Consider the following 16,122-nt stretch of genomic DNA (forward strand, 5'->3'; position numbering starts at 1 on the left):
GTTGCAGTCGGAGTTTGTCCTTTTTTTTTTTTTTATGTGGCTGGTTAGTGGTGTTGAAACTAATGCCAAAAAAATGTGTCCCTTCCAAGGCTGGTAATTAGTCAAACACTGCTCTTGCTAAATGTGACAAGATTTCCGATTCAGTAGATAAGACGAGACTGAAACCAAGCGTGTGGGAGTGCCCCGAGCTGTGCCCGAGTCATGCGGTGTCCTTCTGCAGCAGGACTGCAGCTGGAAACACAGGTTGCCAGGCAATTAGAGATCAGCCATCACTCCCTCAGTTCGACAAAATACATGTTTAACATGTAAACAACCTATGGCTTCAATTGTGGAGGCAGTTTGGTGATTGGGAGCTAGAGTGAGGACTTTCAACAGCAGCTGGTCAAATTAAATCATCTGCTTCAAATCACAGGGAAGGGGGAATTACAACAGATTATAGTCCAGCCATGCCCGCTGCCAGGGAACAACGGCCTTTAATCTGTTTTAATTCCCTGGCTAATCAAGAATTCAGCAGCGGGTCCACAACCAGAACATCGAGTGACATGGTCAAAACTCATAGGATGCATATTTATATCCTTCACTTTACTGGTCTGTCCGCCCTGAAGGGAGGTGGAGTGAAAGCAAATTATTTCGCTGCCTGCTCACATGCATTTAATGTCATCTGTGTGCTGCTTTCACTACGGATCTGCGTCACATTACATGGAGGAAAGACCCACGATGCCTTGCTTTAAGCTTCAGAACTTTAAAAAGGACCGCACTTCCTCTTTCAATTACTCAGTCCACCAGGAAGCATCAGGGTTAAAATTGTTATATAATTACATTTAAAGTCACAAAAGTGCTACTTTTTTTTTTTTTTTTTTTTTTTTTTTTTAAGAGTTGAGCCAACATTTTCTGGAAAAATATGCCTAAAAGAAGTCTTGGATGTGAGAGATCACACCAGGCAAAAGCAAATCTTGTGAGACTTCAGCTCACAGTTTATTTTAGAGAATTTTCCAAAGAGCATGTTTTTACTGTGCCAATGATGTGCGTTTTTGATTGATTAATTAAAAAACACAGCGATACAACAGATATAATTTCAGCAATACCTAAATAACCAAGTGACAGTATCGCTTTACAAACACCTTCTTGATCTTTCTCCATTACCTGTCTGTAAGAGTCGTTTTACTGCGGTGCCGTAACCCAAAAACCGTACCGTGCACCGTAGTCTATCACTCACGCAGTGGTAAAGTCAGAATTACAGGAAATATTTCTATCAAAAAAAGTTCAAGGCCATAAATATAAAACAAATGAAACACAAATATGCCGTGAACTGAGCGTGCCTTCTTGTTCTGTGTGATGGGACCTTCTTGCGGCACTGCTCAAACTAGTGCATTGCGTAACCTCGAAACGTTGTATGTCGGTACTGTCGTAAAATGAGGACTCCTGTATAACACATTGGTTAACTTCTCGTTTGACAGAATGTTAAAAATTGCGTATTGAGTTGACAGAGGTTTTACGATGGCGGCATAAATCCTTGGAAAAAAAACTGCTTTGAAATAGAACTTGGATGTCAACTCGAGATACTTAGACTCTGGAGGTTCCACAGTATACTGAATTATCAGCATACATTGGTCACGTTGCTTTTAGCTCCGTGCCATCTATTAACCATCAAAGCAATCTTTCATGCCTTTTATTAAAATAGCTTTAAGAGCACACAGACGCGACTAATGCACTACGCAACATTTCAAATGCACAACAGACATACAGACTTCTCTCACTCAAGCTAAGTGCGGGCCAAAAGTAATCATCTTAACAAGACAAAATGCCTTTGATGGACGCGCTACCAGCTCCACTTTCTCGCACAAGTGCTTCTGTTTATCTCTTAATCTAGAGACGATACGTGTCGAGATAAACACGCTGTCCTGCCACGTGCAACCTCCATTTTATCAGTAAAAAGAACTTCTTCCCTAATGAGATCCTTAGGACTTCCACTCCTCTTGTGGAACAGGACTTCCCATTATAGCGAATCAATTTCTGGTAGATGTCTCAGTCAATGTGAACAGTGGTAGTTTGGCATTAGGTGCGAGAGGGGCAGTGGATCAGATTTTTATCCACATTTGGAAGAGGCCTGATTCCGACCTGAAGATATCCCATTCCATGAGTCCCCCACACCCCTCTTAAGGCCATGATGCATACCCCAACTGCCAATTGAGAGCAAATGTTTGGAATGGTGTCACTTGTAAATCCAGCCAAAATCAACGACGTATACACAGCCACACAACACACCTTGTGTGATTGTAATGTCTAAATATGGTTAGAAATGCATTAAATATGGGAAATGATTAGACTAAGTCAGTCCAGGTCAAGTAAAAGGTATGTAACGTCTAATACTTGTATTAGTATTTTCTTATTGTCGTTGCTGTCTGATGTTGACGTTTGTGTACCTACATTTTGGACATATGTGGAATATGATTACAATGATCCACCGCAAAATCAGCAATAGAAAGACCATACAAAAAATAAAAAAATCTAATTTTTTTTGGTTATAGTTTTATCCCTCAACACACATTTTAAATACACTTAAACTTATTGAAACACAAACGTATTTAAACATGCTTTATAAATACATTCTAAATGCATTTGAAAGTATAAAAAAATTACAAGGAAAAATGTATGAAAAGCACTGTACATGTTGTAGTGTCTGTGTACATGCACGTGCCTTTAAGAGGCGGGGCCTAGTGGGCTCTGTGTGTGTATGTAGGCATTAGGTGTGGCCGCAGCAGATCCTGTCTGAGTGCGTTTATGCGTTTTACTGTTCTCCCGGCATTCAGTAAACAGCTGAAAAGTGCATCGACAGTGGCTCTCCTTTTGCACATGCATGGGCATTACAGTAAGTATGCTGAAAAAACCCAGATTAAAAAAAAACAAAATTGAGCAAGGGCATGAACACTGATGGATCACTGAACGGTGGTGCCTCGACTTATGGGTTTAATTTGTTCTGTGACAATAAACATCTTTACCCATTCAAATGAATGGAAATGCCATAGGTTCTTTCTAACCCCCCCCCCCCCCCAAAAAAAAACACATTTGCTGAGTATTTAAAAAGACCAAAAAAAAACACCCTATAGTACTGTACGTTATAAAGCATACAGTGATAATTAAATAGACATTTTGCACAACATGATTAATTGTGCAGCGCCTTTTGGTCGCTTCGGCCACCACGTGGCAGTATAATACAGATATATGCACATACATGGAGACAGTCACAACTTCTCAGTAAGCTGCAGTGATTAGTCTTTTTTTTTTTTTGCAGAGGATAGAGAATATAAGCCTGTGAGTATTGTTATGGTGTCTGTCTACCTGTGTTGCTGCACCGTTTGTGGTCAAACATCCCTTGAGTTGTGACACATCAAGGCACCGCTGTGCACTGAAACAAAGTCCATCAAACAGTTTTCTGTACCGCTTATCCTCACTAGGGTCGCACGCACACTGGTGCCTATCTCTGCTGACTCTGGGCGAGAGGCGGGGTAGACCCTGAACTGGTTGCTAGCCAATCGCAGGGCACAAATAAACAAACAACCATTCGCACTCACATTCACACTAATGAGCAATTTACTCCAATTAACCTACCATGCATGTTTTGGGGATGTGGGAGGACACCAGAGTACCTGGAGAAAACCCAGGCAGGTACGGGGAGAACATGCAAACTCCACACAGGCAAGGCCAGATTTGAACCCGGATTCTCAGAACTGTGAGGCAGATGTGCTATCCAGTTAACTAATGTGCCATCTGAAACAAAGTCATTTCAAAAAATTGCTTAAAAAAAGGGGTGTGTGAACAATGAACCACGATGTAGTGGGTGAACACTGTAATGTGTGTAAAAATACAAAATTGTACATGGGTGCTAAATTGGAATTTGTGACTATAGTTATCCTACTTGGTAGGCAAAGTTCTGATTTTGTATTTTTTTTTTCCATACAGTCACTGCCTTTGCGGGACAAATGGATTGCTTTGCTAAAGAGACAGAATGGAGACTAACTCAGTCACTATAATAATAATAAAAAAAATAAAAATAAATAAAATTCACAGTGAAAACCACTAAAATGAGGCGAAGACTCCAAGTGAAGCTGCTGGGGGAAAAGGAGGTCAGGTGAGGCGATGCAAAACCACAAAGGTGGTGGGCGCGGCATCCGCGGGTGCCCTTGAGAAGGCCTGACTCATTACTGCAGAGGCACAGCCAAGCGTGATGGCAGCATTGGGAGCGACAGCCGGGAGAGTGAGCGGCTGCTTGGAAGAACACTCCAAAATGGTAATGAAGACCGCCCGGTGCGGCATTGATGCAGGTGGCAGAAATGCAAATCCCCTTTCATATTTCATGTGTCTGGGCGGGCTGGTAACAGGCCAACAGGAATGGTGTTAATAGGAGACAACATGCAAGGTGCATCTGGATGCTTTCAATGGCAGACCTGCGTGGGTGGATCCACCATTGCAGTCATTTAAGTCTCCAGCAGCGTGGGCTTTATTCTACCACACAGCTGCCTGATGCTCTTATTACTTCACATGCCATCCACGGTATCCATCTAGTCCCCAAATATGCTCTAATTAAGCCCCCCCCCCTCCTATCGTGCATGTATTTATTCGCTGCTGTCAAGTAGAGTGTAAAGACTTCTTTAGGGCAAACGGACAGCAGGAGTGCTTCGTCGCTCACTTACACACACACCCACGCACGCACGCACACACACACACACACACACACACACACACAGTCTCAATCATTAATTAAGGAGATAGGACTTTGTGCTACTCTGCGACTACGTGTAGTGCCATAATTAGATTTTTTTTTTTTTTTTTAATGGTCATATTTCATATTATTGTTGGCATTTTTAGCACTCGCTGCAAACGCCGGAGTAGCTAATTTTGTTCCTGGCATGTACAAAATAAGATTGGGAGGTGTACCAGACCGAGGACTCAATGCGACTACAGAATTTTACGGAATTCGGAGTGTCAGGAGCAGCTGCATTTACGGTGTTTCCCCGCTATAGTCACGGTTCAGTGTTCCCACCCCCGCTGTATCACAGATTTGAGTGAATCAGTCTAACGCAGAAATCCCGACTATACTACAGAAATTTGCTGTTTATAGCATTTTCCATGGGGTTTTACAGTATACTTGCTGTAATGCTCTCACATGTTGGAAAGGAGAGCCACAGTCCCCTCAGCACTTGTCAGTTGTTTACTGAAACCCGGGAGAACAGCAAAACACAAACACAATGATTACGTTCACGCAGGTGCTGCTGCCGGCCACAGCTCACAACCAGACACTCACCACACACTCACAGTATGTTTTAAAGAGTTTACATGTGTTTAAAGCGTGTGGGAAAAGCAAAACTATTTTATTTATTTATTTAAAGAAAAAAATTCTTTTCGAGCTGCTCCTAAATCACATATTCTCACCTATGCTGCCGGGTCTGGATTGTATTCCCTGTGATGAAAGGGGGTTCCTTGTATACATTTCTGCCAGTAAGGGGCATATAGGAATCTCTTCAGGGTATGACCTTCTTCACACATAAGAAAAGATGGCTGTTTATTGGGGCTTTGTAGTTCATTCCCCCCCTGAGGTGATAAAGACATTTCTTAGCAATTTTGCATCATCCATCTGTCTAGTATATGACTCAAATTTGGTAACAATTGGATAAATTCTACAGCAGAAGTTTGTCTTTGAAGGACTCCTGGGAATGTCCAAATTTACCCTAAAATGGTAGCTTCAACCAAAATGGCAGACTTCGTGTGTCTACTCAGGCATAGCTTCTTGAGACTTTTTTGTGCATCTACTTATGAATTTTCATCCAGATGAACATGCCTGCAAAACTTGGTTTTCGAAAACAATAAAGTCCTCAAAATGACAATATTTTGGCTTAATAACGATGATGCAAAACAGTTTCAACAGGGCTCTAAAATCAGATTCTTGAACCCTGATTAACTCTACTAAGGATCTGAATCCATAGTTGCGAGTTGTAACAAACTCTCATAACACAGCTCCACAAGGTCCGACCTTAACTGAATGTAGTGCGTATCAAAAAGGTCGCGCACTCCATACAGATCCATACATCATGTTCAACACGTTATACGTTGACCTTCTCATAGCGGAACTACTGGATCTGTTCCAAATTCAGGTAGGGTATATTTCACATTAAGTGTTCTTACACTGCACTCTCCCTCCCATCGTGTTGAATTCATTGGCGGCTTACGCTGTGTCCTTTGCACTGATATAATGTCATGTCACACTGTTCACACATCAGACCCAGCTACCTAGCATAATCACCATCCAGCCTACACACCTTGTATTACAAACAAGACATATCAGGGTTTACATGTACATACATATCCTACCGTGGTGAACTAAACTTAACTGATGCTGGGAACTTGGCTTTTATGTTGAGAAATCACTGCACGCAAGCGGTTATGTGTTGGATGAACGTTTGACAGATGTGTGTGTGTGTGTGTGTGTGTGTGTGTGTGTGTGTGTGTGTCCGCGTGTGCATGCACTTATCATCTTGCTATTGGGAGCTTTTGGAGACTTGTATGTGCATTGCAAATTTGGCTGAAGGATGCAAACCAGCGGGAGGTAAAAACCCCGCATGCAATACGCCTCAAGGCTAGAGGTCAGCCGAGTGACATGCCAGGCTAAGGAGATTAAAGCCTGCTACAACCCAACAAGGGCTGCCCTCTTTAGTGACCACCAGCTAGCATAACACGTGGTCAACATGCAAAAGTATTCAATGCAGGGGATCTTCGGTTTATAGCGCATTCCATTCCCACGGTGGTGACGTAACCCGAATGTGTCCATAAGTCGGAATGGGTCGTAGTCTATTACTAACCAACGGTCACGCAGCAGTAAATGCATAATAAAATTTGATATCAGTATGAAAACGCTTCTTGGCCTTTAATATAAAACAATCAAATACAACACAGTAAGTAAGGCAGTAACTAAGCATACATTATTGTACCACGTGACGTATTATGCTGCTATGAAAAAATAGTTAGTTGCATGCCATTTGTAACCTCGAAATGTTGTATGTTGGTATTGTTACAAAAATGCTGTAGTCAAAACTGGTTGAAACCTGTCTCAAGACTATGTTTGATGTTTCGGTGTTAGGATTTATATAGGTTTAGGGCTAGGGCTAAGTCGCTCTCAGAATGGATCGTCTTTCGGCTTGTTCTTGTCTCTTTGAATGTGATGACTGTAATCTGCTGTAGCTCCGGGATGAGATTAAATATACATTTTATATGATGACTGCATGTGACGACTTAATGTTCTCTATTTATTGGCAATAACGGATAAAAATTTGCGTTAAACTAACTGGCGTATTTATGTTCTTTTTCTATATAGAGTTCACTGTATATTCTGAACATGTTCATTTATGTGCACTGTCCCATCAGAATAAAGCATTAAATGAAATGAAAGTAAAGGTAGACCAACGTCTAATCAGGGTTAGAGTAGCTCAGGTTATAGAGACTGAGAGGAAATTGAAATGTGACTAGTTGTTGGAGAGATTCCTGACCCATACCAAGATGCATATGAGCATCTTGAGCGTTTGATGTATTTCCGTCCAGTGTGTATAAAACATTCAATAACAGACTGAACAAAGTGTTGCTGTTGTTCTCTTATTAATGAGGCTTTTACAGGAGTATCCTGAGCAAAATGAGACCTTGTACCATGTTCAGACCAGCCCATACCTGAGTCAGTAGAAAAACGACAGGCCTTTATATTTGTTTTGTCTTGGAACACGGGTTGAGAAAGAAGACTAACAATGACACACCTCGGCAAACGAACACAAACTGTGCCCTAAGCTCTTTGTAGTTCATTGTGCAGAAAGAGTAGTTGGTTATCTTCATTTGTATTGTGTAGTGTCTACCGCATGTGTGGAAAGATATTTGTAGCACTGATCATGAAACAAAACAATGAGTCAGTGGAGGTCGTGCTTGGTGAGAGGGGGATTCAGTGAGATGATGACGCAACCTCACAGCACCGACGGTAATAGAGGACACCATTGCAGCAGACATCAGTAGTGCTCCCTCATAGGTATTCTGCTCTATGGGTGCTATACCTATAAAAAAAAGTGTCTAGAATTCGAAGTACATCAATCCATTTTCTATTTTCAGGGTCACAGGTTGTGCTTATCCCACCAGAGCTTTGGTCACCAGTCAGTCACAGGGCACATTAAGACAAACAACCATTCACACCTGTGGCCAATTCAGAGTCTTACCTAAATCTAACATGCATGTTTTTGGAAAGCAGATGGAAGTTGGAGTACCCTGACAGCTGGTTTGAATCTAACATTTTATTATTATTTTTTCCCCCAAATCAGATCTTGAAAACAGCAGGAAAGGGCATGTCCAGACTTCTGGACCCCCTGCATCAGAATCACAATCAAAATCATCTTTATTTGGCATGTCAAAAACACACAAGGTTGTCTCCAGTAGTTGGAGCCGCTCTAGTACGACAACAGACTGCCATCCATCCATCCATCCATCCATTTTCTGAGCCGCTTCTCCTCACTAGGGTCGCGGGCGTGCTGGAGCCTATCCCAGCTATCATCGGGCAGGAGGCGGGGTACTCTCTGAACTGGTTGCCAGCCAATCGCAGGGCACATACAAACAAACAACCATTCGCACTCACATGCACACCTAGGGGCAATTTAGAGTCTCCAATTCATGCATGTTTTTGGGATGTGGGAGGAAACCGGAGTGCCCGGAGAAAACCCACGCAGGCACGGGGAGAACATGCAAACTCCACACAGGCGGGGCCGGGGATTGAAACCCGCTCCTCAGAACTGTGAGGCTGACGCTCTAACCAGTCGGCCACTGTGCCGCAACAGACAGCCATTTGACAGAAAATACTTTTGAGACATAAAAAAACACGTAAAAACACAGTACAGAGAGTCACTGAGCAATGAAAGGTTACCAGTAATGCCGATACATTATTATTATTTTTTTTTTTTTTTTACTTTGACATATACTGAACTGTGAATATGAACTATTAAACTTCATCCAAAGATACAGTACAAGGTACCAATATCCAAATATAATATAAAAACTAAACTACTCAGTCAACTAAATTGATCAACATGAACATCGAATAAGATGATCTATGTATGGATGGGGATGACATGGTGTATTGCACTAAAGTACATGTTTATTTGTGATATTGATGTATGATTGTTTGTATTCGTCTACGCAGCTGTCCCTCGTCCAAGACGAATTTCTCCTTCAGGAGACAAATTAAGAGAAACGTTGAACCTTGAAAAAAAAAACTCCACAAAGGAAGGAGTTATCTGAGATTTGCAACCAGAACATTTGACTGTGATAACATGCCACTTACTCTTAGTAATATGAACAGGAAGAAACAACTCTGCCAGTGCTGCAAAGCCTCAACTTGAAATTCTGGCACGTGAGCATTGTTGATTGTTTGTGCCTGCAGGTGACATTCTTAAGCATGCTTCTATCCAACACGCTGTTCCTATTCGTTCGTTGACCACATCATGATGTCAAAGATTAATTCCATACAAATTCACCTTCTAAAGCTTTGCTTTGGTGTTTTTCCTTGTAGGAAAATTCCCACATGAAGACACTTGTCGGCCTAAAACTCACCACGGGACACGGCTTTGTTTTCAGTGCTCATACTTCCTTTCAGCCCTGCAAATCTGGGAAGCCTCCAAGGCTACGGGCAGAACACAAAACGGCAAATTGTTGAAGAGCTTCCGAGCCGTGGGACAAACTACTGGAATCCGAGGAAAGAGACACATTTTGTGCTGTGCCTGATTACATGTCCTCTATCTCTGCACAATTTTAAGGTTTCTCAGGCATCAAGCACAGAGACTGATTGTTACTTAAAAAACAATACACATTTGAATTGAGAGTAGGGTGGCAAAATGTTTTAAATTGAAACCGAAATTATGGGATTATTAATGGGAATTAATAGGAATTTATGGCCATAAACCAGGAATTTACCAAATTGAAATTTGAGTCTTAAGGGTGAACTTAAACGTAGTTGTGGAAAATATATTTTATCTTAATCCTGAGTAAAAAAAAAACAGAGTTCATGCATGTCCAGTGGTACCTTGACTTTCGAGTGCCCCAATTTACAGGTTTTTCGAGTTACAAGCCGTCACTCAGTTGATTTTTTCTTTTTTTGGGGGGGGGGGCTTTCTGTTGCGAGCCAAAAATTTTGTTACGAACAAGCATCAGCCATGGTGCCACTTGAGTGAAATGTTTAAAAAAAAAATAATTTAGAAAATGTTGGGAAGGAGAGCCATATATGTTACAAAGACTACTGCTTATGACAAAACAAAATGTTTATTTATGCTTAAATATGATACCGTTCCATGAAATTACTCTCAATTCCCAGTTAACTCCCATAATTCCCATGGATCGTTTCCAATTTGAAATATTTCCAAAATTCCCATCTTAACTTCCATTGGAAATTTACATGGAATTTTCCATCCCCTTGCAACCCTAATAGGGTGTGTCACTAATGATGTAATGGATCACTCGCCTGAATTCGGTGCAGGCAGCGTGGCTTCAGGTCCCACTCTGTGGTGTTTTTGAATGAGAGTGTGAATGATTGTCCATCAACACGCCCCTTTTCAACTGCGTGCCTACGGCGAGCCAAACTACGGGGGGCAAAGTCATAATCACGTTGCATGTGTGTGGACGGCAAGAAAACCAAAGGACCAAGGATGCCGGTACATTGTGCTGCATATGGCTGTGTACAACACCGTAAATTACGACAAGGAAACTCGGAGTAACCTTTCACAGGTAAAATTATTTTATGGGATTTTTTAATGTGTATGATAGCATACACTTTGACATTGACAAAAAGGTAAACCTCATAAAAATCGGTTGAGGAATGAGCAAGTTACAACTTAACTTCAGTGTCCATGCACTGCCATTGATGGGAATGTCGACCTCTTCAACATGGCCGCCACGTAGGCAAGTCAATTAGCCGCGCTGCAACAGCACGCTGATGTAGCTAATCTTCATATCTATGGTTGTGACAGTTGACATCAATTTGCAATGTGACTACTGTTACCAATGAGACTTTAGAATATTTGTGTGAAAAACAATTGGAGGCCTTAAATATATAACAATCAAATGAAAAACACGAAGCACGGGAGTAACTGATCTTGCCTTCTTGTGTTGCCTGATGACTTATTATTATGCCGTGGCACAAACTAGTTCATCTAGCGCCTTCCCTAACCTCAAAACGTCTTCTGTTGTACCATTATAAATCGAGGCCCTTCTGTAGTTGGATAAGAAATATAGTTGAGGCATCAATGCAGCAAATTTACTTGGAAGAAAATCACAAAAGAAACAACCAGTACAATCTGAAATAAACCTCAAAGGGCCACGTTCAAGGAAAATGGAACACATTTTACTAATTTACCCAGCGACCCACATTAACTCTACAGGGAACCATCACTGGGACCAGGCCCATTCTTTTGGTAGAACATCCTGAGCCTTTCTGACATCATTTGGAAATTAAATCTTTACTGCATCAGATGTCTATCACGTTTCAGTGGAAGGACTCATCTTTCCATGAGAATGGTGTATGGGTTGTGTTGTGTGTAAAGGTAATCTCACTGACTCACCAACAATATTTTAAAAATATATATAAAAGGTAAGATAATGTTGTTTTTATGTCATGTGCACATCAGATTATGTGCATTGTTCATGTGTATATACAGCGCCTTTGCCCTAAGTGGTCGTTGAGCTTCAGGATTACGACTGCTGGTGTGGCCCCTTTAGAGCGTCTTGTTGTCGGCGGTGAGTGCGCACACGTTACGCAGAAAAAAAAAAATGGAAGAAGCGAGGAGGGTACATAAAATCAATTAAAGAATCCAACCTGACAGGCACTGTGTGGAACAGGGATTCGGGCTGGCGTCGCTGCTTTAGAGTGCCTTGTTGTCGGATGTGAGTGCGCACACGTCAGGGAGAAGAAGAGCGAGGTCATTTTTTTTCAAAGTCCAACGTGACAGCTACCGTGTGGACAGGGACTTTGTGCTGGCGTCGCTGCTTTGCAACGCTTTGTTGTTGTGGCGTGAACAAGCCCTATGACGACCCAGTGAGATATATTCCAGCCACCAGTGGCTTAGAGCAGATATATTTTCGCAGCTCTAACATGCAGTTAGTTACCTGTAGGCATAAGAAAGATGCTAGGCGAAGCAGCATCCATTTTCCAGGTTGTAGAATTGGTATTTGATTGACAGTGGACGGTTGAATTGATTGTACAAGACATGTTAAATAAATTTCAGTTCCACAGTGAGCACCACAGTGTAAGGTTGAGTCCGATGGAGGTTCAGAAAATGTCAGCCTCGCTGTAGGGAACGAGCAGCAGTGTGCGTGTTGTGTGTGTGTTGTGCGTGTGTGTGCGTGTGTGCACGTGCGTGTGTGTGCGCATGACCGACCTGGATCTCCTCGTAGGCCTCGTCGATGGTGGTGACCTGGTGTTGCTCGTGGAGCGCCGGCTCGTCGCAGAAGAAGCACACAAGGCTCTTGTCGGTGAGGCAGAAGAGCTTGACCTTCTCGTGGTCCTTGCAGGGGTACGAGCTGCGCTGGGCGTTTAGGATGGCGTCGAGCGGGAACGCCGAGTAGCGCTCCACGATGTTGGACAGCTTGAGGCTGGGCGACAGTAGCGGGTCTGGAAAGGTGCGCCGGCACTCGGGGCAGTCGCGCATGCCGTGCGGCTCCTGCCGACTCCAGTGCTCGGTGATGCACTTGCGGCAGAAGTAGTGCTCGCACCCGAAGCTGACCGGATCCTGATAGATGCTGAGGCAGATGGAACACAGGAGCTCGTCCTTCAGACAGCAAGCCATTTGCAAAGAAAAGGGGTACGTTGCACCACACTCCGGGGCACTTTAATCCTCAATTGTGCGGTGCACTGCCATGGAGAAGGAGCAATTTGGAATCCTTTGTTGTTGTTTTTTTAAAATCTATGTTAAAAGACAAGAAATAAAACATTAACCACAGCACAGTTTTTGGTTACACATTACCCTCAGTGAGAGTGCAGTGTCATGTAAACTGTCACGCCGTAACCCAGCAAGAACTCCACAAAGAAAAAGAGAAACATGATACAATAAACAAAGTACAACAATGGAGGACATTTTGTGTTCTTTCTTCTTGCCATGCGGCTCCTCCATTGTGCAGAGTAGCAAGTGGGAATTCCCTATCAACTGCAGTTGGATGGAAGCTCAATAATTGTATACCTCACCAGGGTGAATTGTACAGCTTTAGGGCTTTATATACAGTGGTAATTTGACCTACGAGTAGGGCTGCTAAACTTAAGGGATGTTCCAAAATTTTAAACTTTCCATGGGAATTGACAGGAAATTATAGGAATAAATCAGGAATTTACAAAAATTTAAGGTTGGCTCTTCATAGGCAACGTGAATATATATTTTATCATAATCCTGACCATGCAAGTACAGATGTACCTGGATTTACAAAGTGCCCCAATTTACCAGTTTATTGAGCTGTCACTTAGTTGTTTTTTTTTGCTTTGTGTTGCGAGCAAAAATTTGAGGTACGAGCAACCTTCAGATAAGCCACAGCTAGAGTGAAGTGGGGGAAAAAATTGAGAAATGATGATATTGTCATGCCCTCACATGTGGGAAAGGAAAACCATCCAATTTTCATACTGTGATGTCTGCTTGTGATTAACCCAAATGTTTATATTTATGATGAACTATGATACATTTTGTCATCAATTCCCATAATTCCCATGGAAAGTTTCCAGTTTGGAACATTTTTAAATTTTGTATTCAAAAGTTTCCAAAAGCAACTTTACAATTACAATTACATTTTATTTTGTACAGTACTTCAATTACATAATCTAGTTACATGTAATTAGTTACTACCAAACACTGGTATCAGCCATTTCGCATTCTTACAATAGCAGACAGCAAAATAGATTATTTCTGAGATATGTATGAATTTGTGAAAGACTCAGAACAATTGCATGTCTTTACCATTATCATGCATTTATTAAGAAACGAGTGTAAAGGATTTAATGAGCAGTTCATTTATGCACTTTAATCCTCAGAGGGTGATGGGCAACATGTAAATTGCGCAACTGACACAAATTTTATGAAGCAGTTTATGTCTTTACCGATATGCTCTTTTGTCTTTACCGTTATGCAAGAAGTGTTTCAGTGGACGACCATTTGTTCTGAGAATGGCTTCCATCAACAAATCTGTGGCAAAATTGAAATCCTTATGATTTTTTTCCCCATACACGTTTTAGAAACCTTGTTCAAATAACGCTTGCATTGGACTGCCATGAAATGTTTTTATTTATCTCTAGATTGTCTTTACTGTTATGGCCCAAAATTTTAAACCATTAATAACTTTTTGGAAATAGGACTTTAAGCATGGCTGTTCCAGCTTGGGAGACATTTCCACACATAAAACAAATTCAGCACTTTTTTTTTGTGTGTGCTTAGAATTTTGTTTAACGTCTTTACCGTCATGTATTGGATTATACGGAAATAGCCCATATATACTTTTTATAGATAATTAATTAGTCATAATTAAAATTAAAAATTAAGAAAAAAAACACAAGAGGGAAGAAATGACAGAAGGCGATCAAGGAGAGTAAAAGATCCCAGGAATAAACCATTAAATGTGATAACATGAAAATAATTTAAAACATACACCGACCTATTGTGTGTGTATGTATGTATGTATGTATATATATATATATATATTTTTTTTTTTTTTTTTTTTTATTAAAACCACCGTCAATCAACCTGCAGTAGTCAACTGGCTGCAGTGTCCCAGTTCCTCCCTGCCGGGGTCGCTATACAACAAGCTGCCTTCCTAAAGTCACCTTTTCGTGGAGTTTCTCAGCTTGGCTAAGTCACGGAACGCTACGCACACGCAGGAGAAAACAAGTTTAATTTCTGGGTCATTTAATTGCCATTTGCCCGGCTTGTTTGTGAGTGAGCCAAATTTGTCAACACAAGCGAGCACGGCCACCGGCAACAGCGGCTGGCGAGGGCTGGAAGAGAAGAGACAGGACACAGCCCCTTTAAATTATCCTTTAACGAGCAACACGTGAAGCCGGAAACCTCAAGAGGACCCATTTAGAATTAAAGACAATGTAAATACAACAGTGACGAGTGAGATAACCGGATAAAAAGAGAGCAAGCGTTCGGCTTACCAGAAGCTGTGAGGAGCTATAAGCAGCTCCTGCGAGGCAAGTCTCGACCAGGAAGGAGAGCAAGCCACACACATTGGCAACAGGCGCAACTAACTGGCCGCAAATACGAGGGGTGCGCCAGACTCAAATATATTTATAGGAGATCAGTAGCTCGTCATTTTGTACTAAAAACACACGACAGTTAAATTAGCTATCATGTTTTAGGTTTTTTAATGTAAAATATCCACTGAAGCGTCTCCGTGAAATGTTAAAATAGAAACTTTACTCTCTCATCTCCCCCGAATGATTGAACATTCAAGATTTCCTCCAGGTTCTCTTCGGTTTTGCTGGTTTTACCTTAACTCTTACATTTTTTTTTAACGTAGCGAAGCACTCTAACTGTAATTTACTCCGTCCGAGCAACGTTTTAACTTTTAATACAGTTGAGCTGAAATGCAAAATGTGCACTTGAAAGTATTTCTTGGGCATTTGGTTGTCAAAAAGCCCGCAGTGTCCACGCTCATCCAGCAAGTGGGAGCATTATTTTACCAAAGGCTAATTTAAAGCGGCTGTAGTATGGGAAAAACATGAATGTTTACTGTTTGTATACACGTAGTTATCTGTAGTGCATGTGCACCCATCAAGTGTGAAATAATAAAAAATAAAAAACAAGTCATTCATTAGTTGTCTGTCAAGTTCTGAAAATGTGTCTGTGAGCAAGCCATTCTGCACTTATGCTAAACAACCTAATAACCACTCCCACACCAAGTTTCTCCACCAATGACTTGGAGACCAGTCTGGGCGAAGATTCAGAGTCACTTTCAAGCAATGGAAATGACTCTCTGAAACACTCCCATGCAGAAACACCCACATTCCCCACAGGTGCGACGCCCCTTCCATCATGCCAAAACGAAAAGGTAAGCAGAGCTGCATTCAGTTTGTCTTAC

General features: G+C 41.7%; 1 protein-coding gene across 2 annotated transcripts in view; it reads right to left on the reverse strand.

Annotated features, from left to right (window-relative positions):
• The window catches only part of trim62.1 (tripartite motif containing 62, tandem duplicate 1), a 39,980-nt gene extending 24,693 nt beyond the window's left edge, over positions 1 to 15,287 (reverse strand). For both annotated transcript variants that reach the window (XR_009789999.1, XM_061783569.1), the window contains exons 1-2: positions 15,197 to 15,287; positions 12,444 to 12,968 (exon numbers count right to left, since the gene is read on the reverse strand). Coding sequence is in view for 1 of the 2 variants with exons in the window: in XM_061783569.1 (XP_061639553.1) it covers positions 12,444 to 12,851 (408 nt within the window). In the remaining variant the exon portion in view is untranslated. The remainder of the gene's footprint in view (positions 1 to 12,443; positions 12,969 to 15,196) is intronic.
• Between the last annotated feature and the right edge of the window lie 835 nt (positions 15,288 to 16,122).

Source organism: Phyllopteryx taeniolatus, chromosome 9 (assembly GCF_024500385.1).
Source record: "Phyllopteryx taeniolatus isolate TA_2022b chromosome 9, UOR_Ptae_1.2, whole genome shotgun sequence".
Classification (NCBI taxonomy): Eukaryota; Metazoa; Chordata; class Actinopteri; order Syngnathiformes; family Syngnathidae; genus Phyllopteryx; species Phyllopteryx taeniolatus.